Below are 27,558 nucleotides of genomic sequence, written 5' to 3'. Positions count from 1 at the left end.
TAAAAGAGGAATGAATAGCATTTTATTTGAAAACTTATTTTATGTAGACAGCAAACATGAATATTGAACAAACATTCAAATTCTAACTTTTTTCTGTTGTCTTTGCCTATAAATATCGTTCATGGGGGGCAACTGCATATCTTCGTCGTCAGATCCGTCCGTTGCCAGGCCGATCTTCTTTCTTCTTTTAATGCCGAGTCCGCCGTTTTCCTCGATTATCCAATGAACTGATTTCGCGATGTCGAATAGTCGTACGTCACCGTGTTCAGTCGGAGCAGGAACTAATTAAAAAAAAAATAGATTAATAGTTCATATACTATCAGAGGGTGTCTTAAAATGCATTGCCTTAAAGCTACAGGCCACGTAAATTGCTTGAAGAAAACCGATTATTTCGAACCACGATTAGAGTTAAGCGTCAAATTGCCTGAAAATTTGCATTTAAACCCAATTTTAGGGAAGGATTCAGGGAGCTTACCTAAGCAGTTACGGCCCAATTTTTTTCATTTGATCCTTTGAATCCTTAGCTATAATTGGACACCATTTTTGAGACGCAATTTGATGCACAAGTCTAATCACCGTTCATAAGTGATCTAGACAACAAAGTAATAAAGAACCTTTAAAATGACCCTGAAAATTTTCAATGTGGAGTTGATGCCTGCATCCAAAACTACAAGAAAAATATAAATAGTTCATTGTGTCTATTAAGTGGACTGTACACAGCATTTTCTTCTTTAAAAAGAGAATTGGTCCATACAAGAAGAAGAGGCATAAAAATTTCTACATAGTCAACTAGTGTAGTCAGAAGAAAAACTACTTTCAACGGCAGAAGGCGGTTTCAGTCTGGTAAAAAAACCTGCGAAATTTAGGAAAAACGAAAATGTGGCTCCTTATTTCTTAGCTACACGTGTGTTAAACAAAACCGAGTTTTAGGAGGCCGAAAGATTGCAAAGTGATATTTTTTGTTACCTTTGAAGTAGTGTATGTAAGTGATTTGCTTTTTGAATAAATCTTCCTTCCGAAATAAATAAATATATATTTTTTATGTAAAATTTATATTCGGAAATAAACTAAGTGACATTTTCTCTATATGAATTTAGATGAACACAGTCTTTTATATTCGCAGCATGTGTAAAACTTTTTTCTTATAAATTTTACGAAAAAAAGTTATCCTTTATAAAAACGTCTGTATGTTCGAAAACCTAAAATGCAACCATCAGTTATAAAATTCTAACAACGGTATTGTACCTACGAAGTTTCTGAAAAAATATTATTTTTTCCGTAAGATTAAAATACATTTATTTTTGACCAAATCGAAATTGGTTATAAAAATTTTCTGTACAGTTTGCTATTTTCTACCCTGCAACACTAATAAATGCATAGTTACGAAAAATAAACAATGTCGAAAAAAATAGTTAATTTATAATGTAAATAAACAATGTTGAATATTTGAAAGTTATTTTTAATTAAAAACATTCTAAACTTTGTGTGAAGTTTAACTTTGCAACTTAGCACTTGAGCAATAATACATAATATGTAAATTTTTGGAGATAACTCGTATACGACTGATAAAATTTGATATCAAATTGCAATTTTTTATAAAAAATTACCTTTTTCATATCTATATCGTTGACCTACATCATAGCTTCTAGAAAAATTGGAAAAACCAAATCCCATGCATACAAAATCACTTCACCTAGGTGTTATTAATTATTGCTCTGGATTTATTATTAAAGAAGTCTATATACTGGCATAAGGACAAAGTAAATGAAAAAATTTAAATGATGATACGTCTTCCGCGTATGTTAATACGTCTACAGAAATTTCATTTTGATATTTTTTTAAATTTAGGGTCAAGTGGTGTAAAAATGAGACACCGAAGATTTTGGGTAAAAATAAGACAGTCAATTTTTTGCCACTAAAAATTATTTTAATGAGACGAAAAAAGGACGTAATAAAGTCTAAATATTCTAAAACCTAAACACATTCATTTAAACGATAATATTAATTTATACATGAATTATTTAATCTGCCATAATATAATGCAATTTTCATGACAAAAACTTTTAAAATCGGCGCGCAAACTTTTGTTGCGCGCCCGTTGTAATCCATCGGGCGCGCTCGGTTAAAATTGCAATGTGAAGACTGATCTGTCGCAGCGCTGTGGGAACAAGCCGGGTACGGGTAGTCTGTTGCTAGAAGTAATTGAGTGTGTACGTGTTTTTTTGCTGGGGTAATTTTGAGACGACTGAGCAAGCCAGGATGCCTAGGAATTACGTTCCAAAGGCAAAACCCTATACAGACGACGATCTGAAACAGGCGCTTACCTTAGTAAAGGAAGGTAAGTTGTCTATTCGAACGGCAGCAAAAAAATTTCGCATTGATAAATCAAAATTATTTCGGGCTATTCACGAAAAAAATATTTTAAAACGTGACCGAAAACAAGCACTATCCGATGAACAAGAAAGAGATTTGACAGACAAAATTAAAATTATGGCTAAATGGGGATTCGCCTTATCCAAACAAGAAAATCAGTTAGTTGTGCAAACATATGTTAATGAAAATGCTATAAAAACTACATTTAAGGAAGGCAAACCTGGTGACGATTGGTTTCGTTCTTTCTGTAATAGAAATCGACTGAGCCAGAAGAAAATGGAACAACTAGAAAAGTGTAGCAGAACAGCTACCACCGACCCTTTTATAATATATTCCTTCTATGATCGCCTGGGTGAAACAATCCAACAACTTGGTTTGCAACACAAGCCTGCACACATATTTAACTTGGATGAAACAGGGTTTAATATGGATCCAGGTAGAATAAAAGGAGTTGCAGCATTGGGCCAAAAAGTTCATAGAAGCATAGAAGGATCTGGTAAAGAAAATATTACAACCATGGCGTGCATTTCTGCTAGCGGCGTATTATTACCGCCATTAATTATATATCAAGGACAAAACCTGTGGAACACATGGAAGGGATCAAACGATTTGGAAGGAACCTGCTATGCTGTCTCTGATAAAGCCTGGATGACAAGGTCTTTAATAGTTGGTTTTCCAAGTTTTGTTCAATGGTTTCCGAAAGGCCGCTGTTACTTATAATGGATGGTCACGTCTCACATCTGGATAGGGGAACCATTGAACTTGCCATACAAAATAATATCACATTGTTTAAATTACCACCTCATGCTACAGATATTTTGCAACTGTTGGATAAGTGTTGCTTTAGACCTCTCAAGCTAAAATGGAACCAAAAGCTTACAGAGTGGCGGAGATTAAATCAGAGACGTCTCACCAAAAGCGAATTTGCTGATTTGATCTGCGAATTATGGAATGAAGGTATTACAGAGGCTATAATAAAAAAGTCGTTTGAATCGACTGGCATATATTCGTGCTGTAGGGAAAAATATCCAGTCGACCGTCTTAATAAAATTAAATTGCAAAAATACAATGAAAGTGTTCAAAACCCCAATCCATTAAATGTGTTTGAATTAAACCAAGAAAAGGAAAATGATGAGGTTGTAGCAAACAATGTAAACAATAGCGAACAGAAAATAATTGAAAAAGAAACAACAAACGAAACTAATGACACTAAAACATTTCAAGATAATAATGTTGAGCCACAACCGTCTTCGTCCACTTCATTCGAAAATATTTTGCTAAATAAGATAAACAAAACAAATCCTGAAATAAAGCGAAGGAGAAAAGTTAATTCCAGTTGTGCTGTTTTAACTAGCGCCGAATATTTAGATAGTATTAGGGAAAAAGAAGTGTCACAAAAGAAGAAAAAAGTGACAAAAGTGGCCGAGTCCTCTTCAGATGATGAAAGTGTAACTTACCAAGAAGAAAGCGACATTGAAAATATGACATTTGACGAACTCATAGAAGAGGAAGAAAAAAATTATGCAGCCGAGGAATTTAATACAAATAGTGACATAAATATTGGCGACTATGTTTTGATTAAGTTTTGTACCAAAAAAAAAGAATGCATTACGTTGCGCTAGTAGAATCTATTGGAGATAACGAATTTTCAGTGTCTTATTTGCGTCGAAAGGGGGAAAAATTCATATTTCCTCAAATACCTGAAAAATACGAAGTACCAAAGGATGACGTAGTAATGAAACTACCTCCTCCAATAACCCATGGAGGTACTGCCAGAGTTTCACAGAAATTTGTGTTTTCTATCGCTATAAATAAATATAATGTTAACTAAATCGTTTAACTATAACTACATGCAGAGTATTTGGCGTTTTCTTATTTATTTAGGTAATATTTTTGATGTACCTATTTAGAATATATTTTCTGTTTTTTATTTTCAAACTGCGACTTGAGTTTGATTGAACTGTTTTTACATCTTTATGTATTTCTCATCAAAGGTTTTTAGTATGGCGTAAAAATGACCCAAAAAAATGTTTTTTCCAGTTTTTATTGCATTTTTTAAATAAATCTGAGAAAAATCGTACAACATGTTGTTTCATTTTTCAACCAGGGTATCTCATAATTGCCCCATACCACGGACAACATCATAAATGCCTGAAATTGCCATGTATCATTTTTACCCACTCCCTGTTTCATTTTTGCCCAAAATGGCAGGTAAATATGACACAGGAGTTTTATTTTTTTTCTTAACACCCATAACGATTTCCTTGAATTTGTCATTTCTATGTTATTCAGCATCGAAATCTACTTAGTATGATCATTTTTTGAACATTTATTTCAAAAAGGAAATGGTTTAAAAATTAAAAGTTTTATAAAATGTCTCATTTTTACACCACTGACCCTACCTGGAAAAGAACTATTCTTTTGCATATAGTCCATCCAGAGCAGTAATTCCTAATAAAGTAAATAATAGTGATATAACGAAACATTTGACAATTCAAGTTTCCTTGGTAAAAAATGTCTGGTAAAAGATTTTATGAATTGCAAAATATAACAAAACAATTAATTTATTTTGAATAAAGAAAGGTTAGCTCCCCTGTACAAATATAAAGCAGCTTGATACATACTTACAAAATATGTTCAAAATAAAAGATGTAGTACATGGCATTTTATATAAGAAAAATAAAATCATAGTACTTAAATCTCTAAAAGCATATATATTCACAAATTAGCATTATGCGCACCGAAGTATTGAGCAAACGAAAAAATTGACAACAAATTCAGTAATGTAGCCTAATATTGCAAAATATGTCCAACAATGCAAGATATTTCCAACCTTTGTGTTCTCAAGACGCATTCCAATTAGCCAAAAATTTTAAAAATACTCGTATTTGATTAAGAATGTTATTGCGCCTTTTAAAAATGTGACTCCAATTTATTTCAACACCCTGCATACTATCATAACCAAATTTGGTACACTTATGTTTTAAGTGGTCCTGAACAATAATCCAGTACCATTTTTCAAAAATAAATATCGCTAATACTACTTCTTGATTTTTCGCACTTCAAACTTGAATACAGTAGGCCATGACCTGCTTTCTCTAAATGTCGAACTTGACTCATAAGTGCCATTTTTGACCATCTATCCAACAAAATTTTTTTTTTTTGAAAATTGGTCAAGAAACAAACATTTTAGAGGGGTGGCTAACCCTTAAGTGGGACACACTGTATTATGTGATTACATTTTTCCAGCTCAGATATTTCACCCAAGAAGACAGAAGAGGTATTTCAGCTGTTAATAAGTCTTTATTGAAACCGCAGAGTCTTAATTATAATATACATACTTTGATAAAAGATTATGAATCAGTATTTGGGCAATTAGAAGATAAAATTAGTACCCTGCAACTATTGTAAAAAATTTAGATATAGGAGTCATAATATAAAAAAAGTTAAATGGTAACATTATAGAAATGAAAAATTCTTACGTAGAAATTTATGTAATGCGTATTATCCAACTCGGGAGAGACATACATATAAATAAAGTTAAGACAGTCATTATAATGATTGTCGTCCAGGTTCTGTAAACAATACATTTCAGGTAGAGTAATAAAAATAAAGTATAGATAGAAAATTTATTTAGATATAAGTATTATATATTTCTCATTTAAATAATATAAATAGGATCCGTTTTCACATTCTTATTTTTAAGGAGAAAATATTAATTTATTTGACATATTTCTGTTTATCCAGAGAGACTTCTACAGTATTTACGATCATCCTAATGCTTTAAAATCACACTTGCTAAATCTAAAAAAATACCTTAGGAATCTGAGATATGTATTTTAAATTCCAGTAAAGGGCAGGCATTCCAGTACTATGACTTTATTTAGGATATTTTTTTTGTATAAATTATTATAAATGCAATAAAGGTATTTAAGGTATATAGGGACAAAAATCGCAGTAACTATGAAAACGCCTTAAAATTATAACAATTCTTACCTTGTTCAGGAAGATAAATCCTGTTGAAAATGTCCATCAGTATGTCAATGTGAACAAATGGTCCTCTGAAGCAATGTGGTGGCGGTAACAATGTGCACAGGTAGGCTGCTGAGGGAGGCATAGGAAAAGATCCACCTACAGATAAAAATATAGATATTATATTATTCAATGATATGATATACATTCAATAAAATGAAATTCAATGAAATGATATACATATAATATACATGTTGTTTAGAGGGCACAATGGATTACAATCTGTGTGTGCACATAGTTTAATTAGGTACAAAAAAATAAGTAATTATAAGTAATGTTAAATATAATATTACACTTAGTATTTAAAAGTATTTAAATATGTAAAAGATGAAATGAATAAGTTATACCAGAAAATAGCGTAGCAAGTATGCGCGAATAAAGTTATTTACTAAACCAATCTATATTAGTTACAAATGTATTAATTTTGTCTGTTATTTTATTAGGTTTTATTTTTTACATCAAATATAAGCATGTTGTATATTTTTGGCACTATACAAAAAATACTTTTTTGACGTTTTCCACGTTTTACATTTTGTGTTACTGCTTCTTTAATACAGTTTCCCCTAGTGTTAAATGTATGAGTTGGAAAACTTTATGCATTTAACACTTATTAATTATTAATGCTTTAACATATAATTGATTTAACTTTATTACATTAGCTTCACAGAAAAGTATTTACATTAAAATATTTTTTTAAACATATTGAATTGCTATAAAGTTCCCCATACAGCAATTCAATATTTAATTATAGTTTCTACGAGCGAAGAATAAACTAACCTTAGTAAATTAGGCTCAAATTTAATAAGAAACTATCTTAAAGATCGACAGCAATGTGTAAAAATTGGAAATGAGCAAAGTACTTATAAAATAGTGCAGTATGGTGTACCGCAAGATACTGTTCTGGGACCGCTATTTTTTTATACATTAACGATCTCTTATATTTAACAGGTCACAGTCGAACATATTATACGTGAATTACCAAAAGTACATCAATGGTTGGAAGAGAATAAATTAACATTATTATTAATCCAACATATTAATAGAATAGATTCTCCTGTACAGACACAGATATACAGTGCATCCCAAAGTGTGAAATGTCTAAATTCATTTAAAATTCAGGGGTGTGATCGGAAAAAAAAACGCTCGGACCCGTCGATTTTTATTTCAAGTTGCGCATTTTTGTACGTGAAGTTTGTATATAAATATGGGTTGCTCAAAAATAAATTACGACCATCAACTTCATTTTTTCAAATGAAAGCACCATTTTTTTCATTTCATCTTTGAATTTCGCGTGGAATTCTACGTATGTTTCATGCATCATGTCCTATACCTAAAGTCAATAGTTATCGAAGAAAAGACGATTCATGTAACAAATAAAAAAGAACAAAAATTAAGTTAAATGTTCAAAATGGTTGCCATTCACGGCATGACAATATCCAAAGTGATCAATAAAGTCTCGTTGCGCATTTTCAATCATTTCCGGAGTTTGGCGCGCACGTTTCTGCCAATTCTCTCTTTCAAGTCGTCTAGATTATTTGGCCTATTAACAAATACCTTCGACTTGAGGTATCCCCACAAAAAAAAGTCTATTGGTATTAGGTCAGGCAACCTAGCAGGCCATTCGACGGGTCTTCTCCTTTCTATCCACCGATTGGGAAAGGTTTTATCCAAAAAGGTACGCACAGTGGCAGCATAGTGCGGAGGAGCGCCATCGCTGGAAAATTAGTTCTTCGTCAAGATAGTCTGGGTCCAATGGATTTGGAAATAAAGCTAGTAATGGTGGAACTAATTCAAATTGAAGAAAATCGAGATATACATGTCCCGTTAAAGTCTGTTCAAAGAAAAAGGGACCTATTACTCTTCCGCGCACTATTGCAAACCACACATTTAGTTTTTGAGACTACTGGGTGTTTACCTCCATCATTCAATGCGGATTTTCTGTTGCCCAATATCGACAATTTTGTCTGTTCACATTACCATTCAACCAGAACGTGGCTTCATCGGAAAAAATAATATTTGTTACTAAATTATTATTTAGATTGCAAATGTTTTGTAAACGTTTACAAAACTCATTTCGCCTATCGAAATCGTCATCAAATAACTCTTGTACCGGGTGTTTCAAATTCGAGCCACATCATTGGGATTTCGAAAACGGTAAGAGATACAGGGTCGGTTAAATTGGGGCAAAGTTGCGTATTCTTATGCTTAACAAAATGCCGTTTTAAAATTTAAAAAATTCCGACTACGTACGAAGTTATTCGGAAAATACCGAAATTTTGGAAAATCGTTTTTATTTTTTTGTGAGGTTATTTGAAAACATATTTTAAAATAATTGACACTTTATTGTTGTCACTTTTTCTCCTCTACCAGATGGCGTCGTCAAATTTAAAATCCGACGTTTCGTCTTTTGGCAACCATCATCAACTTTATTTTTTTAAATACGGCCCTGGAATTTTTTTTACTCATTTAAATAATAATATAATAAAAATTGTCTTGATGTTGTTTTTCAATCAATAACATGGTAAAAATATTGCTAATATGTTATATTATATTATATTTACATAAATTTTTCTGCAGGCCTGATGTCTAAGTCTCCGGCTGAATAACTTGAAAATTCTTATTAGCAAAGATGGCTTTGAATTAGAAAAAAATGGACGACCATCTGTCATTAATTGTTTATATCTGTTTGACATTTGCTTTTTCGATATTTTGTGAAATCAAAAATGGTATTCTCCAGTAGCGAACAACGTGATATGGTCCAAATTTACTATTCTTTGAATAGAAATTCGCAACGCTCCTGCCAACAATATCTGGAGCAATATCCAGAGCGCCCCCAACCTAATTATACGTATTTCGGAGCTTTGGACAGGAACCTTAGCCTCTATGGAAGTTTCACTAAACCTCGAAATATGTATGGGACTCGAGTGCATCCTGAAACCGAGCAGGCGATTATTAATGCTGTAAGTTTTACAACGATATACTTTCACAATAACTTTTTATCAGATAGCTTTCGTTAAAGGTTACCCAAAATCCGCAAGGTTCAACCAGACAATTTTCCCGTGAATTGAATATGCCAAGTACCCGTATCCACAGAGTATTGAGAAAAAATCGCTATCGCCCCTATAAACTTCATATCAGTCAAGAACTTAGGCATGGAGATACCGATAGAAGGCTTCAGTTTTGCAATTGATAGAACGAAAAACTGCAAGATGATGAAGACTTTTTAAACAAAATAATTTGGACAGATGAATGTAACTTTTCGACCAAGGGGCTATTTAATCGGAATAATGAACATTTTTATTCAGTCGAAAATCCGAGACAAAACCGCGAAGTAAGAAGATAGGGGCATAGTTCTTTCAATGTTTGGGTGGGTCTTTACAGGAATCGAATTTTGGGACCTATTATATACAACGGTAATTTAACTGCTGAGCGCTATTTAGATTTAATTCTGCCAAATATATTCGATGTTCTTGAAAATGAACCTCTTGATATTATCCGCGATTTGTGGTGGCAGCAGGATGGTGCACCACCCCATAATGGAAGGAATGTCACACGATTTTTAGATCATAATTTTCCTAATCAGTGGATTGGAAATCAAGGGGTGGTGCGCTGGCCAGCTAGAAGTCCCGATCTTTCCCCGTTGGATTATTTTCTTTGGGGCTATTTAAAGAACAGACTATTTAAGAACACTCCAAATGATATAAACATTTTACGTGCAAATTTATTGACAGAATTAAGGGGTATACGAGCCAGAACCATCCAGCGGGCAGTGTCTGGAAATTTACGTAGAAGGATACAGAAATGTATTGAGGTGCAGGGCCAACTATTTGAATATTTACTTTAAACTTAAAATATTGCATTTTTTCGCATTAAGTTCTATTATTTTTAGTTTGTGTTGTTCAACATACAAATTAGTAATAAATTATAGTTGTTACTATTGTTATTGTTAAAATTTAGTATAATATATCAAATTTATACTATTTTTACCATGTTAATAATTAAAAAATTTCGTCAAAAATATTGATTTATTCAATAAATGATAGTGTTAAGATAAATTATTACTTTTTATTTCAAACAACAGGACAGTATTAACTTTTTTTTAATAAAAGTAAATTTTTGACATCAAAATATTGGAAAATTAAACTATGTGATATGTCATTTCTCTAAGAATAAAAAGGGGAATTAAAATGAGTAAAAAAAATTCCAGGGCCGTATTTAAAAAAATAAAGTTGACGATGGTTGCCAAAAGACGAAACGTCGGATTTTAAATTTGACGACGCCATCTGGTAGAGGAGAAAAAGTGTCAATTATTTTAAAATATGTTTTCAAATAACCTCACAAAAAAATAAAAACGATTTTCCAAAATTTCGGTATTTTCCGAATAACTTCGTACGTAGTCGGAATTTTTTAAATTTCGGCGTGGCTCGAATTTGAATCACCCTGTACAGGAATAACTTTGTGCTTTTTAACTATTCGGTGAACTATAGATTTCGCCATGTGTAAATTTGCCCCAATCTGCGACAGAGGAGTGCATGGATTTTCTTCCAAAGAAAGCAAAACGTCAAGTTGTTGATTTTCATCTCGAGCAGGACGACCAGATTTCGGCAGATCTCTAACATGACCGAATTCTCTAAATTTAACCTCTATTCTACTCACCACCTTTTGACATATCGGAGGACGATCAGGATGGATTTCATTGAATAATTGAGCAGCTTCTGTTTGAGTACGTGTTCTATCATCAAACCCAACCATGCACATAATTTCAATTTTTTCTATTTCCGTTAACTTAACCATTGTGAAAACCGCAATTTTACAAGTACACTTCACACTTGACAATATCTGTTTGGCGTACAACTGTCCTGCAGTTTCTATGAAAATACACGGTGACCAGCCAACAATAAAAAAACACGAATGAATGGAATTTTGCTACGTATAAAAATTCTCAGAGATAAAGTGACTCGTAAGGTGAACTTCAATAATAATGTTTGGTCGTCTTTTTTTCGATAACTGTTGACTTTAGGTATAGGACATGATGCATGAAACATACGTAGAATTCCACGCGAAATTCAGAAATGAAATAAAAAAAAGGTGCTTTCATTTGAAAAAATGAAGTCGATGGTCGTAATTTATTTTCGAGCAACCCTGTATATACAAACTTCACGTACAAAAGTGCGCAACTTGAAATAAAAATCGACGGGTCCGAGCGCTTTTTTTTTCGAACACACCCCTGAATTTTAAATGAATTAAGACATAACTTTTGGGATGCACTGTATATCTATTATCAGGTATACAACTATTATTTATGTAATTTTTAGATATATCACATTTTCTGTAATATATTTGATTTAATTTCAATTAAAAAAAAATCCACACTCCAAAACTGCTTTAGTTGATGAAATTTATAAATGAGCTCTCTGATTTTGGTTGACACATATTCTATATGCCCCAACCGATTCAGATTTGAGCCAATAACTATTCCCAGATAATTTATTTCTGTTGTTTTTTTATTTTCAGAAGACATTCACAGTAAAAATTATCTGAACAATTATGATCATGAATAGTCAGGCTATCAAGAAATGCATATTTATATTTAGTTACTGAGAAATAAATAAAGTTAAATTTGTTTGCATTTATCGTTAAATAATTAAGATAAAACCAGGTTTTTAATTTTTTTTATGACGTATTCTGCTTTATTCCTAATCTCCTCCCACTAGAATAGCCTAAATACAAAAACAAAAATAAAAGAAATAGATATAGAAATTAAATAAACATGTTACAATTAAATTATTTACCTGGTACAGGATGTTCACCAGGCAAAGGATTTGTTTTGGGTTTATAAGGAACCATTTGAGCGTAATCTGGCTTAGGTAGAGGCATTTCGATTTCTTGACTGATAATAGAGTGAAGAATGTGGTTCATACCGGCGGCACCTGTGATGTTTATTACTTCAGTGTAACTAAAATTTAAAAAAAAAACTGTAAAAATTTGCATTGATAAACATATCCTCATCCCTACCCGATACTTTTCAACTCCTGAGGTGTACAAGGGAACAAGTCGATAAATCGATACCTGTCGACTAACTGAGCAGTTTCTTTTCCCTGGAACTCTTTGATTTTCGATAGGACATCGGATCTTCGTTTCTCTACTTTAACGATAGACTGGAGATCGCCGATGTTACACTCGAATTCCAAGAACTTGTTCCAAATATCACTATAAATAAGTGAAAATATATAAAAATTTAACAATCAAATAGTGATAAATATATACAGGGTGAATGACGACCGATGCTAGGTTAACCGTATATGGAAAACGTCAGGTAGACAATGCAAAAATATTGCACTGCAGCGTTGTCGCGTTTGATAGAAAAGTGGCAAGACCTTAAGTTTTTTAAATGGAACCCTCTATAATTTATTTTTTATCCTAAAGGACAGTATACACAACTATACTAGACAGTATAGACACTATACCAAAGTAGGCGCGTTTTAGAAATAAATAGTTTATTTCTGAATTAATAAGTTAGCAATGAAAATGTCATAAAAGTTTAATAAATATGACAGTGACAGTTTTAATTAAATTGAAAGAAATCATTCATAGTCTCAAAGAGACCTTGATATAACCATATTAAGAAAGAACAACATACAGTCTCGGTAAAATCTGTATTGTTGTGACGAATTCATAATAAGTTACTTATTTTATTGGGTATTGCGTCACTTATAGCAAAAATCGATTTAGAAAATACTATCTCACACGCTTAGAAAGAAGAAAATAGACTTATATGACACATATTTAAAAGAAATATGAACTTATTGTTTAATGATACCTTTTGTTATACTTAATTTAATTTAAGTTCAATAATTAAAATTTATTATACAATAACTTACTTGAGGTATAATTTTTTTTTTATATACCTAGAGGCTGAGGTTTAATCTATTAATCTCTGAGCTCGTTGACATACAATAACTTTATAAAAATTATAAATATTTGTTAATTAATTAAGCTTTTTAACATTATTTTAGATGCGATTTTTAGTTGTTTTAACCTTTTAACCTTGTCTAAGGCACTAGATTTATAAGATGTATTGACGGAGGCCCTTAATTTGTGTAAGTAATTTTAATATGAACTTTGGTAAACTTGTATGAATGTATGAAAATGTCAAATTTTGACATATGGTCAGTTCTTTCTTATGGAACACCCTGCATATGATATTCATAGCTAAAAAGACCCTATTTTTTTTATTTCAAATATATATGATTTAACTACTTTTAATTTAGCCGTTTTGGAAATATCAGACTTCAAACTTAAACAAAAACAAAAAAATTAAATATTGAAGATCTTGGAAAAGACTCTGTACATTGCTGGTTAAATCAGGTTATGTGAAGTTAATCAATATGGTCTCTTCAACTGATGTTTAAAATTTGCATCATTTTAGGAAATTAAATTGCATCGTTTGGTTTTTAACAAAAATACGCAAAATATTTTATTTTTCTCTAAAATCGCTAGAGATGAAGCCGGTAATTAAAATATCAAAAAATATATGTGTAAGATGTTCCATAGAAAAAATGGAAGGTACCATTTTTCTATATAACGGCAACACTGGAGTGCTGAAAATATTTTAGACAAATAGAGCATTGGCTGTTATACTATGGTTCCAAAATTTTTAGAAAAATGCTACGTTCCCTTTTCCATATACGCCTAATGTATGTACCATCGGCCACAATTTAAATCTATCTGATATAAATATAAAACTTACACAGATTTTTCATTTTCCAAACTTCCCGAAGATAAAACGCGTTCAAAAAGCACCCTCGTGTTATTATCTTCGTTCAAATGAGAGAGATAATCGATGTAACAAGTCACATATTCCGGAACAGCGCTAAACTTCTTCAATCCCAATTCGAAAATCCTAAAAAGGACCGTAACATACGACGTTTCTCGAAAATCGATTTTAAGAGAACATACCTGAATGCTATATTTTTATCCTTTGAACAATAATATTCCATAAGGGCGGCACATACGAAAATATGATACTTAGACCTCGGGTCCTCCCTGGCCCTTTTAAATACCGCTCTGGCCGACTTGATACCCTCGGCTCTTCTTGCAAATTTCATATATTGTATGTAAGCCTAATAATGTAGATTAGAAACAAATAATTCTTTAATATAATCATTAATTACCAATGTGGGATCTATATCCTTAATATCTAAATATTTCGAATAAATCTGATGGACTTTTTCGTATTTTAACCGGCCCTCCTCGTAATCTGCGTAAGCAAAATACAAAAGCATATTTCGGTTTAAAACGGTACTGGTCGCCCTTTCAAATACGTTCGCAGCCTCTTCGCTAAATAATTTTGATGCATTTATGTCCTATAAATTATGTTTTAATGAGATAATTGAGTTGTATTGGAGAAGTAATGTTACTTCTTACACCCTTTTCAGCCAAAATCTTACTGCTGTGCTCGAGAAATTGGGCGGCCTGATACCAAATATCGGGATGATGTCCCAAACATAACAGGCATTGCTCCAATGCGAAAATTACCCGTTTCGTATGTAAGGCGGTGTCTTCTGTGCGTAGCGGATTGCCTTTTTCCCAAGCAATGTATTTTTGCCACAACTCAACCTACAATTAAACACATATATAGACACATACATTTATTATTGTTTACTTTTTACTTAAACTGCTAAAAACACTATTAATTATTATAAGTAAATAATGTGGTTGAGTGATAATTGGTCAAAGAAAACAGTTTTTTTTCTAGGTCAACGTTTCGAATTATATTAACTAATATATTTAAATATAACATTTAATTAAAATTAAAATTAAAAATAATTAAATAAACTAATATACTTAAATATATTTTGAATTAATTATATATAAGAGACATTGACTAAATACGTTAATACGGATAGTTAAATTTAAATATGAAAAAATGATAATAATTCATTAAAATATAGTATGGATATAACATAAAAACATAAATTAATATTGAACAATTTTAAGCTGGCCTATAAAAGGAATTTATAAGGTGCAGCTATTATTTTTGGCAACGTTGTCATAGGTATTATTTTTTAATATGGAAATCTTCGATTCTGGAAGATTCAAGAAGTTAAAATTAATAATACAATTACATGTCATTCCATTACACTTACAATCCTTAAAATCTTTAACTCTGAAATATTAAATCAGAAAGACAACAAAAATATATTCTGCAATTTAAATAATGTAAAACCATTATATGAAATGTGATAAATTCAAAAAAATAGTTAAAAATCAATACTATTGGCAACATGTTAAAATTCAGATCCAAGGAATGTTAACGCGCGTCGTCTGGCCACTCTCGCATTTTTGTGATTGGTTGATTTGTGAGCAAGCGGACATTTTGGACAGAGGTTTCCAATGGCAACGGCCAGAGCTGGGGCGCGTCATCACATCGTTAGACGGTGAACAGCGGCGGCACTCTTTTTAAGCAGAAATTGGTTTAGATAGCGCATGTTAAATAATTTGGTTTTTTATGGTTATCATGTTTGTTATTTTGCTTGTTTTTTTGTTAATGTTTATGTTATATTAGTTGTTTGCTAAAAAATTTTAAGATTTTTCATTTAGAGATTAAAATGAATAATCATTTAAAAGGAAAGCATTTGAATGGTCAGGCGCGAGAAGTTATCGCAAATGTCTATAGAGTTTGCGATAAAGAGGCTTCTACAAATTGTTTTAAATCACCTTTAAAAACGAAATTAAGCCGAGCGTCCATGTACACTGGGGTTAGTGAAAGTTCGATAAAAAGAATTAGAAAAGAAGATGAACAGCGTAATATAAATAATCCCAATAGGAAGTTACTATCTTTCGGTAACCACCGCATCCGCTCATCTGTTCTCACGAATTTTGAAGTAGACGTTGGTGTGATTAGGAGAACAGTACAAAAATAATATGTAGAGCTAAAGCAAGTCCCAACTTAAAAAAAAAATTAAAAATCAACTAATCAACCGATGGTGCCCATTTTCCTTTCTCTACAGAAACACTTCGAAAAATTTTAAAGGCTAATGGATTTTTTTGGCGAAAATGTCAAAATAAAAGGAAAATATTAATGGAGAAACCCCACATTTTGCATTGGAGTTACAAATATATCCATGCTATTAGGAAATATCGCCAAGAGAACCGCAATATTATTTATATGGATGAAACGTGGATGGATAACGATCTGACCGTAGGAAAATATTGGCAAAGTTCTGATATATTTGGAGTTTCGAGTAACATTAGTTCAACTGGCAAGTTGGTGAACATAACTTTAATAATGATGAAAAAATAACTTTGTGATGCTAAAATATGTTTATTTTATACATTTATTTACAGGGCGTCTTATTGTTGTACATGCGGGATCAAACAATGGATTTTTGGAAAATGCTTCTTTATTATTTAAAGCGGGACAAACCTCTGGTGATTATCATGGCCAAATGAACCAAACTAATTTTACCAAATGGCTTACAGAAAAGCTGCTACCTAATACACCTGCAAATAGCATAATCGTTTTAGATAATGCCCCATATCACTCGGTGAAAAAAGACAAGACCTCTACGAAATATTCGCTTAAGCAGCATATGATTGATTGGTTATCTAAAAAAGGTAAATATCTTTAGTTACCTATTGCATACTGTAAAAAATACGTATTATAATGATGTATTGCATACGCATGCGCATTTCTAAATATTGCTTCTAAGAGATTTTAATTTTCGGTTGAAGTTTTACGTACAGAAATTAAGTCACACTTTATTTTCACTCGCTTTTCTGAAAAATTAGCAAAAATTGTTTAAGAGAAAAAGGTACGGTTATTTCTTAATTACTTAACTCATGCAGAGCAGTATAAAACTAGTTCGGCAGTCTCACTGTCATGATTTTATTTCATTTTGTACAAAAATTGTTTTTTTTAGGAATAACTCATGATCCGTCGGCAAGAAAATATGAGCTTTATGATTTGGTATAAATGCATAAGCCTCCTAATGACCAAAAAAATTATGTCATTGATAATATAATACGGCAACATGGGCATACGCCGTTAAGGACACCACCATATATGTGTGAGCTTAACCCAATTGAACTGGCTTGGGCTCAAGTTAAGCGCCATATACGATGTCGAAATACCTCTGAAGACCTGAGCCTCACTAAATTAAGGGAAGTATTGGATGATGCGATAAATTCTGTCACCCGTTCGGATTGGGAAAAATGTTGCCAACACGTTATCCACATCGAGGAGAAATATTGGCAGACAGACTATATGATGGAGGAAATTGAACCATTAGTAATAACTTTAGACAATGCTGATGAATCAAGTGATAGCGACCTTGAAACTGATAATGATACTGATGGTAGTGACAGTAAATCTGAATGATAAAAACAGCATATTTTGTATATTAGATATATATATTTTTAGGGTCAAATTAAAGTTTATTTTCACTTAATTCTGCGTTAATACATTTTTTTAAATAAAAAAATTTAAATATTATAATTAGTAAAGTATCTTTCTCTTTGATCTAACATTATTTTAAATTTGTCTCTATTTTTAAAAACTGTATTCCACAAATAACGAAACTGTAAGAAAATCATTACTTATATGAATTATATAAAGAATAGGCTTGTAACTCGTAAATAGATTTAGGCTTTTTATACAGGGTGTTTGGAAGGTCGATGCAAACTCTTGGAGAGATGATAGGGCAGCTCATTTAGAGTCTTTTAAACCAAAAATACCTTAGTACAAAGTCTTGTTTTGGAGATGTTATTGTTTTCGAGATATTTGAGACTTGCATATGAAATATTTAATCATAAATAATTAATTAAATAAAAACACTCGAAAACCGTAAGACTTTCTACTAAGGTATTTTCGCGTTAAAAAACTCTAAATGAGCTCGCATATTATATCTCCAGGACAATGCATCGACCTTGCAAACACCCTGTATATGATCAAAAATAACAATCGAAAATCTCAAATATCTCGAACACGGTAAGACTTTGCACTTAGGTTTATTTGGTTTAAAAGACTCCAAATGACCTGCTCACATCACATCATTAAGACTTTGCATCGACCTTCCAAACACCTTGTATAAAATATACGCTTTGTTAAATTATGCATGTAATAATTTATTTAACATCAATTTGTATGAAAAATCTATGAAACAAAAGTAATTTACATCTATTATTTTGTTCGTGTAAAATCATATCGCACGCCACTGAACACACGCGGAACGAGCGGAGTTACCTCCCGTCTCACCTACGCCCCGCAGCACATTTAATATTTGTCAAGCTGTACATTTAGTATCAGTTGAATGAAAAAAATAAATAAATAAGTTATATAGATCTTGGAGCTACATATAAACCACAAAATATACAACAGGAAAAACAAGGAAAAGAGACTTACCGAAATTACAATGTTCTTGCTATTAAAGAAAGGGTATAGGGTTTCCGGTATAGTTAGATACATTAAGAGAGAAAAAAAATAAATTCAGCCGATCCAAACACTATTTAGAAAATGAAACGGTGATATAGCAAATAGGTGGAAAATCGAATTCTCATTTATATATCTTTATCTCAGTCTAAAAGTTAGAAGAGGATGGGAATAAAATTGCAGTTATAATTCTACCTTGGTCTAAGTTGGTGGCGTTTAATGTACTACTATTTTTAAGAAACCCATATATTAGTATAAATCGTATATATTTATCGAGTATAAGTATATTTTTCTATGAATGAGATCATGCGTTTCGTTTTTAATACAGATTCCATAATTTTTTAAAATACAGTTATTATTTATATAGGTCTGTAATTAGGAAACAGTTCAAAGGGTAATTCGCCTGCACTAAGAGCTTTATTTGAAAACTAAACTATAATATTTAACATGTTTTCTTTTATAGTAATTTTACTATGTCTCGATGCCACATTTTGTTATAGGCTCAATAAAATAGTGTTTAATTTATGCACATCTGTTGGCTCAAAGAATACACTATTATTACATATAATTTCATCAAAATTTCGCTTTCTATCATTTTACACTTGCCTGATACTATGTTCGTACCCACCTCTCGGTAAAGAATTTATTTAACCCATTTGCGATTTTATTTCCATTTGGTTAAAACCACATTTAACTTTTGTATCTAAATTCTATATCTTGTTTATATTTTTTTTATATAAAATGTCTATTAAGGGCAAGTTATAACTCTTTTTAGTCTTATAAGTTAGTGTTATTTTGATTAGGGGCCTTTAACAATAGGCATGCTTTTAAGTAAGTATATTGCTATCAGTTTTTTAATCGCGAAAGGTTCCTATTTTGTATTAATTAGTAATCATCTATCTTAAATACTTCATTTTACTATATTGTATTCTTTTTATTTTAATAAATTATTTGAAATTTAAATTCGGTATTAATAGAGGTAAAATGAAGAATGGCTGTGAAGTTCTTCAGGGATCAGTACAACTGGCACCGCAGTTGTACTGATCCCTGAAGTCTATGTTTATATAGCCTATGTTTCTATATTTTACTTTTGAAATTTTTTTAATTTTTTACTTTTTAAAATGTAATAAATGAAAATATTTCTCTTTACTTGAACTGGCGAAACAAATTAAGTTTTAGCTTAAAAAACCAAAGGTAGATCCACCAAATATTTAGGACTTAATATAGATGACAAACCCATATCAAATGCAAAAATTTATAACTACTTCTAGACTAAGAACCATCATTTATCTCGTCCATCTTTTTTAAAATCCTCATGCATGTACATTGTAACTGAAGTTATATTATTGTAAACTGATGTTATAAACTGTATTACCTGTTTTTTCTCTTCGGGGCTTCCATTAGGTGGTACACTGGGAGCGTTTCTATTAATACCTCTAATTTGAACTTCCAATTCTTTAGCTGCTCTTCTTGAGTTCATGTAATCCCTGCTTCTTTCTATGCTCATTTTCTCTGCGATTATTGGGTTGATATTCTAATAAACAGGAATATTTATTTATTTATTAATATATTACTTTTATTATTTTATTTATATAGTTAATAGTCTTTTAAAAATAAATTCCAATGGGGAGATTAGAAGTTATTGTGATGACACTGCAATTTTGCATAAAGACACTGGTTCCAGAATAACCGGTTTTCCCTTAATGTAAAAAAACAAAATATATTAGTTTTACATCTTATGCTTCCTAGAATGGCACCGTTAATGGTTAATCCAAAAATCTAAATTTCCGAAACAGGAACCATTAAATATTTAGGAATTATTGTAGATCAAAATCTTAAATGGAATATTCACGTTAAATACGTAATTCAAAAGCTCAGAGGTCTGGTATCCAAATTTAAGTGCCTAAAGACTTATTTAGATATTAAACACCTGATGATAATCTACTATTCGTTAATACGATCTCAACTTACTTACGCAATAACCAGGTGGGGAGGAGTTAGAGATTCTCATATTAAACCACTAAACATCATACAAAAATGGCTACTCAAAATAATATTTGAAAAAAATAAATTGTTTCCAACTGATTTATTATTTAAGGAAACCAAATTATTCGACATAAGTTCCAAAAAAGGAAAAAACTATTGGACAAAGATGCTTTACATTTATTGGTCCTAAGGCGTTTAACATGATTCCATATGATCTTCAAAATATAATTGGAGAAAAACGCTTTAAATCAAAATGGAATACAAGAATGGATTCAGAAAACAAGTCGCCAAATTTTACATGACTTAGTGAGCAATAAATAAAATTTTTGGCAAATAACTGTCTTATTATTATTATTATATATTTCTTTAATTTAATATAATTAAAAAAAAAGTTATTCAAACTCTTTTTATCAATGGAGAGTCCAACATTTCCTGACATCTATAATATATTCTTTACTCACTTGCTCGAATGCAATATAGTCCTTCCACAATGTCTCCATTCCAGTCATTGGAGTGATAATACCCCTCTGATAAACCTTCCTGACCGCACCAATTTTCTGATTCTCGGCATATGAACCCACGGCTTCGACACCTTTTAGAAAATTCACGTAGTCATTCCAAATGCTAAACGAATGTATGTCCATGCCAATTTTATCCAAAGCAAAATCGTAAGCTTGCGCCATCTTTTCCCTAAAATTATAATTTTGAAATAAAATCTTCGACTATAGAAAATCTCTTTTTCAAAAGATATATTATTACTTACTTGTAAGTGGGCAAAGAGGCTTTTGTTTCTTTCACATAGCTCAAATATAGTTTCCATAATTCAATATTCAAAATCTTCATGAGACATCTTTGAAATAACTGTAGGGAAAAATTGTTAGAATACCACAGATATTAGGCCAATGCCAATTAATTTTCTAACATTGGATAAAGAAATAGGTAAGCACCTAATATGTAGTAAAACACAACCTTTTGAAACGAATTATATATTTGTTTGATATTTAATGGTTGGATCTATAAGGAATAGAAGGAGAGGTGAATAGAGAAAAAGACAGGGGTGCTTCCTCCTTCATTATCAAATGCCTAATCATACTTTCAAGTTTGATTTAATTAAGAGTTCGGGTATTTCAAACCAGAAAGAATGTTTTAAATATTTTCTCAAAATAATTCATGCAGCATTTTTTTGATTTGCAAATAATATAAAGAACTTTCTTCCCAGTTTCTAAACACAATATTGAGAGAGTAAATAATAACAACTATTAACTGCAAGTTTAATTTCATTTTATTTGTGCGTAGCTTGATAAAAAATCCAAGAGAATACCACAAGTTGTTTGATGAGCCTAAATTTACCTTTTCCACTCTTTCAAAGCTCCTTGCCTTGATCTGAAAAAAATAATAATAATAAAGTTCATTCACTACGAAAAATGATGGGTTTGTTTATTGTAATATATTTATTTAGGGCACTTATTTCTAATATAGGACTTTATAAATCAACTGAAAAATCCCAGTTGTGCTTTGTAATTTCCTTTAATCAATGAAATAGGATAACGAATGACAAAAACTATCGACATTTACTTTCAATTAAATGGACAGACAATTCAATTTTCTAAAAACATGAAAGAGTCCAGGAACAAGTTAATATACCAGTTTACAGGTGTTACTTGCGAATCCTATATGTAAATAAACATATATTGAATTTTAAAACAAGAAGTGGCAATATTTGTCAGATCTGATTTCAGTACTTATAAACATGTAGAGAATAAAGACTTTTCACTGTCTGGTAACTTTGAATGTGCTGCTGCTCTTCTCCAGGCTGTAAATAGTGTTAAGATTTTGTTTTTTTGTATATATCGTCCTCCTAGCTCTGATTTTAAAACTTTTAGTGAATACTTTGAGAAATTGTTAAAGCTTTTATATAAACCTAATATTTTAATGTGTTTTTGTGGTGATTTTAACTATGATTTTATTTTCAGATGTAAAGAAGCAGTACATATTGTGGACGCATTTAGCTTATATGGTCTTAAACTAGTTTTTTCTGAACCTTCTAAAACTCAGGGATCATCCTGTACCTTGATTGATAATATATTCACTAACGCTGCACTGTTTTCAACCTTTGAAGTAGCGTTTTCTGATCATTGTGCTCAGATACTAAGTTTTGACTTGGGAAACCCAATCAGTCAAGATTTAAGCAAATTTTCTATGAGTTCTAGATCCTTCTCTGATGAAAACATACGCTATTTTAACAACTTGTTGTCCAAAGAACATTGGCTGTCAGTTATTGAGACTCTGGATTTTGAAAGTAAATTTTCTTACTTCTTTGACACGTTTTCCAGTTTATTTAATATGAGCTTTCCTTATGTAAGCAAATCGAAGCCATATCACAGAAAGTCTCATCAGTGGATAACACCATTGATAATTAATGAGGGCAAGCAATTGAGGAGGCTACTTCATACTCAACTAAAGACCGTTCATGACCATGAGTTACTGACATCCTATAGAAGGAGATTGAAGGTACATTAGGGTGGGCCGAAAAAACTTTTTTTTTTAATTCTAAAAAGCGCTATAGCAAAAACGGTTCGTTTTTTTCTAAAAAAAATTATAAACAAAAAATTTACGAAAAAAAAATCCCTATCCCTCTATTTTGATGGGCGAAAGGATCAAACGCTTTCTATGGTGAATAACAAAAAAATTATTCAACAAGAAGAACACATTTCAATTATAAAAGAACCTGGTAATATATATTTCGCACACATTCCCACAAAAGGAACTTGTACTGCAGTAAATATTAAAAATGAACTTTTAAAATGTTTAGAGAATTATCAGACGGATATAAGTTTTTTGTCTGTAATCGGTTGCGATGGATCGAATGTAAATACAGGATGAAAGGGAGGCATTATTCGTCTTATGGGAACTCATATCGGAAGACCCCTTCAGTGGAGTATATGTCTTCTCCATACCAATGAATTGCCTTTACGTCATCTTCAAAATTTAGATGGCGAGACCAAGGGACCTTACAGTTTTTCAGGGCCAGTGGGTTTGCTACTAAAAGACTGCCAACAAATGCCATTAAAGAAATTTAAAATTATAGACACAGAGCTTCCAGAACTAACAGCAGATATTCTCAGCACTGACCAACAATATTTGTATAATATTTGTTTTGCTATTAAAAATGGACACTGTCCGGAAAGTCTGGCAAATAAAGATCTTGGAAAGTTCTCCCATGCTCGCTGGCTTACTACAGCCAACAGGATACTGCGTTTATATGTAGCCACCGAAAACCCCCTATCAAACCTAGTTATTTTATCAGAATTTATTATGAAAGTATATGCCCCTGTTTGGTTTGATATTAAGACACAACCACTGACCTACAACGGAGACGACATTTGTGGAAAGCCATTACTCTTTCCAAAACTTTTCCACCTAAAGTTACTAAAATAGTCGACAAAGTCTTTGCCGCCAATACCCATTCTGAAAATTTGCTCTTAGCAATGCTAACAGACCCAAGGCCTCATATAAAGACATTGGCTGTGAAAAGTATTAAAAAATGCATAATGCATCCCAGCAATGAAGTGAGGGTCTTTAGGGTACCTTCGATCAACTTAGCCACTGAGGATTACATTGATTTAATAGACTGCCAAAAAACAGTAATTTCTGAACCACCCTTAACAGTTGCTCTTAAAAATGAAGATTTGGATAATTTATTAAAAGGTACATTTGTGCCAAACTTTGAGAAATTTCCATGTCACACTCAGGCAGTAGAACGCTGCGTCAAACTGGTTACTGAGGCCTCCACTAAAGTCGCAATATTTTGAAAAACATAACGTGTTTTAAGTAAGGTTAGAAATATATGGGTGGGAGGGTCCCCAATTGGGAGGAACTCCAGGTGCAGATACCTCCGCGTGGTGGGTTCTGGGTTGATTAGTATAGTTTTATATTTAAAATTATACTAATCAATCAAAAGGCTACAGGAGTGCACGTGCACAATCAGACAAATATGTTGATTTATGGTATATATTTGATTTTTTTAAAAATGTCTTCGTTCATGGGGGTTAAAATGCTTACTATTATCTTTAAATTTTTTCTGGGAATATAACAGATTAATTAAAAAAGATTTTAAGGTAGCGCCCCTAATTTTTTTGACAAAAAAATTTTACCCCTAAAATAGCCCCTGGGCCCAGTTAATTTTTTTTTTTCATTCAAAAAATTTCCCTGCCTGTATGATAACCATAGGCACCTTTTCCAAACTAGCGTCTTTTATTTTTTGCGACTTTTAAAAAATCGGCTTTTTTCGGCCCACCCTAAGGTACATAGAGAAAATATCGTAAATGCTAAAAAAGCCTATAATTCAACAAAGTTGCTTACTTCTAACAATATAACTCGAGCCTCATGGGAAATGATTAACTCAATCACGAACTTTTCAAATCGCGGAACAAACTGTGTTCCTTATTTGGTTACTGAAAATGGAAAGAAAGTTACTGGCAACCTCAATATTGCTAATACATTTAATAATTTTTTTGTAGTCAGTGCGAAAGGTCACAGATAATTTTCAGGCACCAACTTTCAACACCAACAAACACAAATCTTCCTCCAGGAAAAAATCATCCGGTGTAGACGAGGTACCTTGTTACTTATTGCTAGCATGTGCTGAGCATATTATCTCTCCACTTACCTATCTTCTAAATTTATCATTTCAGTTTGGCTATTTTCCTAAAGAGCTAAAATCAGCTGTTGTCATACCTCTTCATAAAAAGAGGGAGACAGCAGAAGTGAGTAACCATAGGCCTATTGCTCTCCTCTCTGTATTCTCAAAGATCTTTGAGAAAAATCTTTTAAAAAAAGACTTATTGCATTTTTAGATTCTTTTGCTATATTGTCATGTCATCAGTTTGGATTCAGGTCTGGACTCTCTACATCAGATGCTATAATATCTCTTTATACAAATATATTGAATAATTTTAAATTGAAATTAAAATCTGTTGGTATCTTTTTTGATCTTACTAAAGCATTTGATACCATTAATCATGCTTGTCATGCAACTGTCGTCACTGGGGTTCCACAGGGTAGTGTTCTTGGGCCCATTTTATTTTTACTTTTTATTAATGACTTGCCTCTCCTGGTTAATGACAGCTACATAACACTTTTTGCCGACGATACATCAGCAGTTGTCTCAGGTACTGCCTATCAGTCTATCCACTCAAAAGCCACCAAGTGTATAGCTGATATTGCGGGGTGGTGCCACAAAAATGGTCTTTGTTTGAATAGTTTGAAAACCAGCTTCATTGTTTTCACTCCGATTCGAGCTATTCAGGACCGGAGCTTACTCCTTAGAGAGCAGTCATCAAGTAGTCTCATCCAACAACACTCCACCAAGTTCTTGGGAATTGTAATTGATAGACATCTATTGTGGTATCCTCAGGTGGAATCTGTGTGCAATAGATTATCCCGCAGCAATTATGCCATCTAGCAACTTCGAGACTATGTGGATGCATATACACTTAAAAGCTTTTATTATGCCTCAGTGCATTCCACTCTATCCTATGCCTTATTAGCTTCGGGTAATTCCTTCAGTATTGGGAGAGTGCTCATAAATCAAAAGCGCATTGTACGTACGATGTTTAGACTTTCCTTCAGAGAAACTTGCCGTGGTACTTTTAAAAAAGAAAAAATCCCTCTATAATTACAATCTATATCTTGGAGTGCGCATGTCAAGTACATAAAAATCTTTCAAACTACATGAGATCTGGAGATCTTAATTTTTATGAAACTCGAAATGCAGATAAATTATACATCAAAAAGGAATTAAAATCACTTTTATTATCCAGGGCATATTATAGCCTTGACGATTTTTTTAATGATACCTTTTAACCTGTGCTCTGACATCATTTTACTGTTTTAGTTTTGTTTCCTATTAAATAATTTAATTTACTTCCTCTAAATTCTGTTTTATTGACAGCTTTACTTATTTTTTAATAAAATTTATCAAAAAGATGCTTTTTTTTTCAATCTGTTTTGTTATGATTAATTTTATATGTAATGTGTGTAAATTTTATGGTAAAGTGTTTTAGATGTTATGTTTGTTTGAAATTCGAAATTTAAAGTGAATTTGGAATTTTTTAGTTTTTAGGATGCTTGTACACAAGATTTTGTTCTCTTATGTAATATAGCACATTTTCTTTCTTTCTTTCTTTACTCATTAATGCTAATATTATTTATTAAATGATGTACTTACTTCATGTTCTATGTAAACCTTCCAGTATCTGGAAGCACTAGGAAAAATAGTGATAAGATGTTCGTAGAGTGCCCGAACCTCACTAATATGCTTGCCCTGGGCTTCTCTTAAGAGAATCGACCAAGCTTCTAGGTCATATGGATTTTTCTCTACTTGTTTTTGTGTTCTGTATAGTTTTTCGTTACCCCAATCCTGTGAAATTATATTACTTTTCAATAGTAATTTACTATCATGATGGAAGTAAAGTAGGGTTATGTATTAACAAATTTTTCTGTCTTTTTTTCAAGTTACTTACGATTAGAAGCCGTTCCTCATTTGCGACCGTTGTGGTGGTCATTTTTTCCACGATTTTTATAAAAAAATAGTCGGAAAATCTACAATTTTCTAATTTCAATTATTAAGTAGGCATAAACATTTACATGCAAAGGTAAACAAGAAAAATGTTTGACAAGTGACAACTGAGAACTGACGTGGATTTTTTAAAGGTGCCTTTAGGTTGCCATTA

At 31.8% G+C, this 27,558-nt stretch overlaps 1 protein-coding gene across 1 annotated transcript; it reads right to left on the bottom strand.

Annotated features, from left to right (window-relative positions):
- Positions 1-27,515, bottom strand: LOC126750323 (protein suppressor of forked). Its single transcript, XM_050459894.1, has 14 exons — positions 27,349-27,515; positions 27,054-27,245; positions 22,175-22,207; positions 21,588-21,685; positions 21,286-21,514; positions 20,214-20,372; positions 14,833-15,024; positions 14,580-14,771; positions 14,365-14,528; positions 14,156-14,308; positions 12,421-12,615; positions 12,198-12,361; positions 6,370-6,504; positions 1-281 (listed from the first exon to the last, which is right to left on the bottom strand). Exons 1-14 carry the CDS (start codon positions 27,388-27,390, stop codon positions 76-78), a joined length of 2,154 nt encoding a protein of 717 aa, XP_050315851.1. The 5' UTR covers positions 27,391-27,515; the 3' UTR covers positions 1-75.
- Positions 27,516-27,558: the final 43 nt, after the last annotated feature.

Source organism: Anthonomus grandis, chromosome 2 (genome assembly GCF_022605725.1).
Source record: "Anthonomus grandis grandis chromosome 2, icAntGran1.3, whole genome shotgun sequence".
In the NCBI taxonomy this organism is placed as follows: Eukaryota; Metazoa; Arthropoda; class Insecta; order Coleoptera; family Curculionidae; genus Anthonomus; species Anthonomus grandis.
The sequence above is the reverse complement of the archived record's forward strand: the minus strand, read 5'-3'. Positions and strand labels throughout refer to the sequence as shown.

Excerpts from the sequence above, each read along its gene's own strand:
- LOC126750323 (XM_050459894.1), bottom strand. The coding sequence starts at position 27,390 with ATGACCACCACAACGGTCGCAAATGAGGAACGGCTTCTAATC. Across the intron at positions 15,025-20,213 it reads GCCCCGAAGAGAAAAAACAG|GTTGAGTTGTGGCAAAAATA; the intron begins GTAATACAGTTT and ends GTTTAATTGTAG. Across the intron at positions 12,616-14,155 it reads TTGGAAAATGAAAAATCTGT|TGATATTTGGAACAAGTTCT; the intron begins GTAAGTTTTATA and ends ACTTATTTATAG.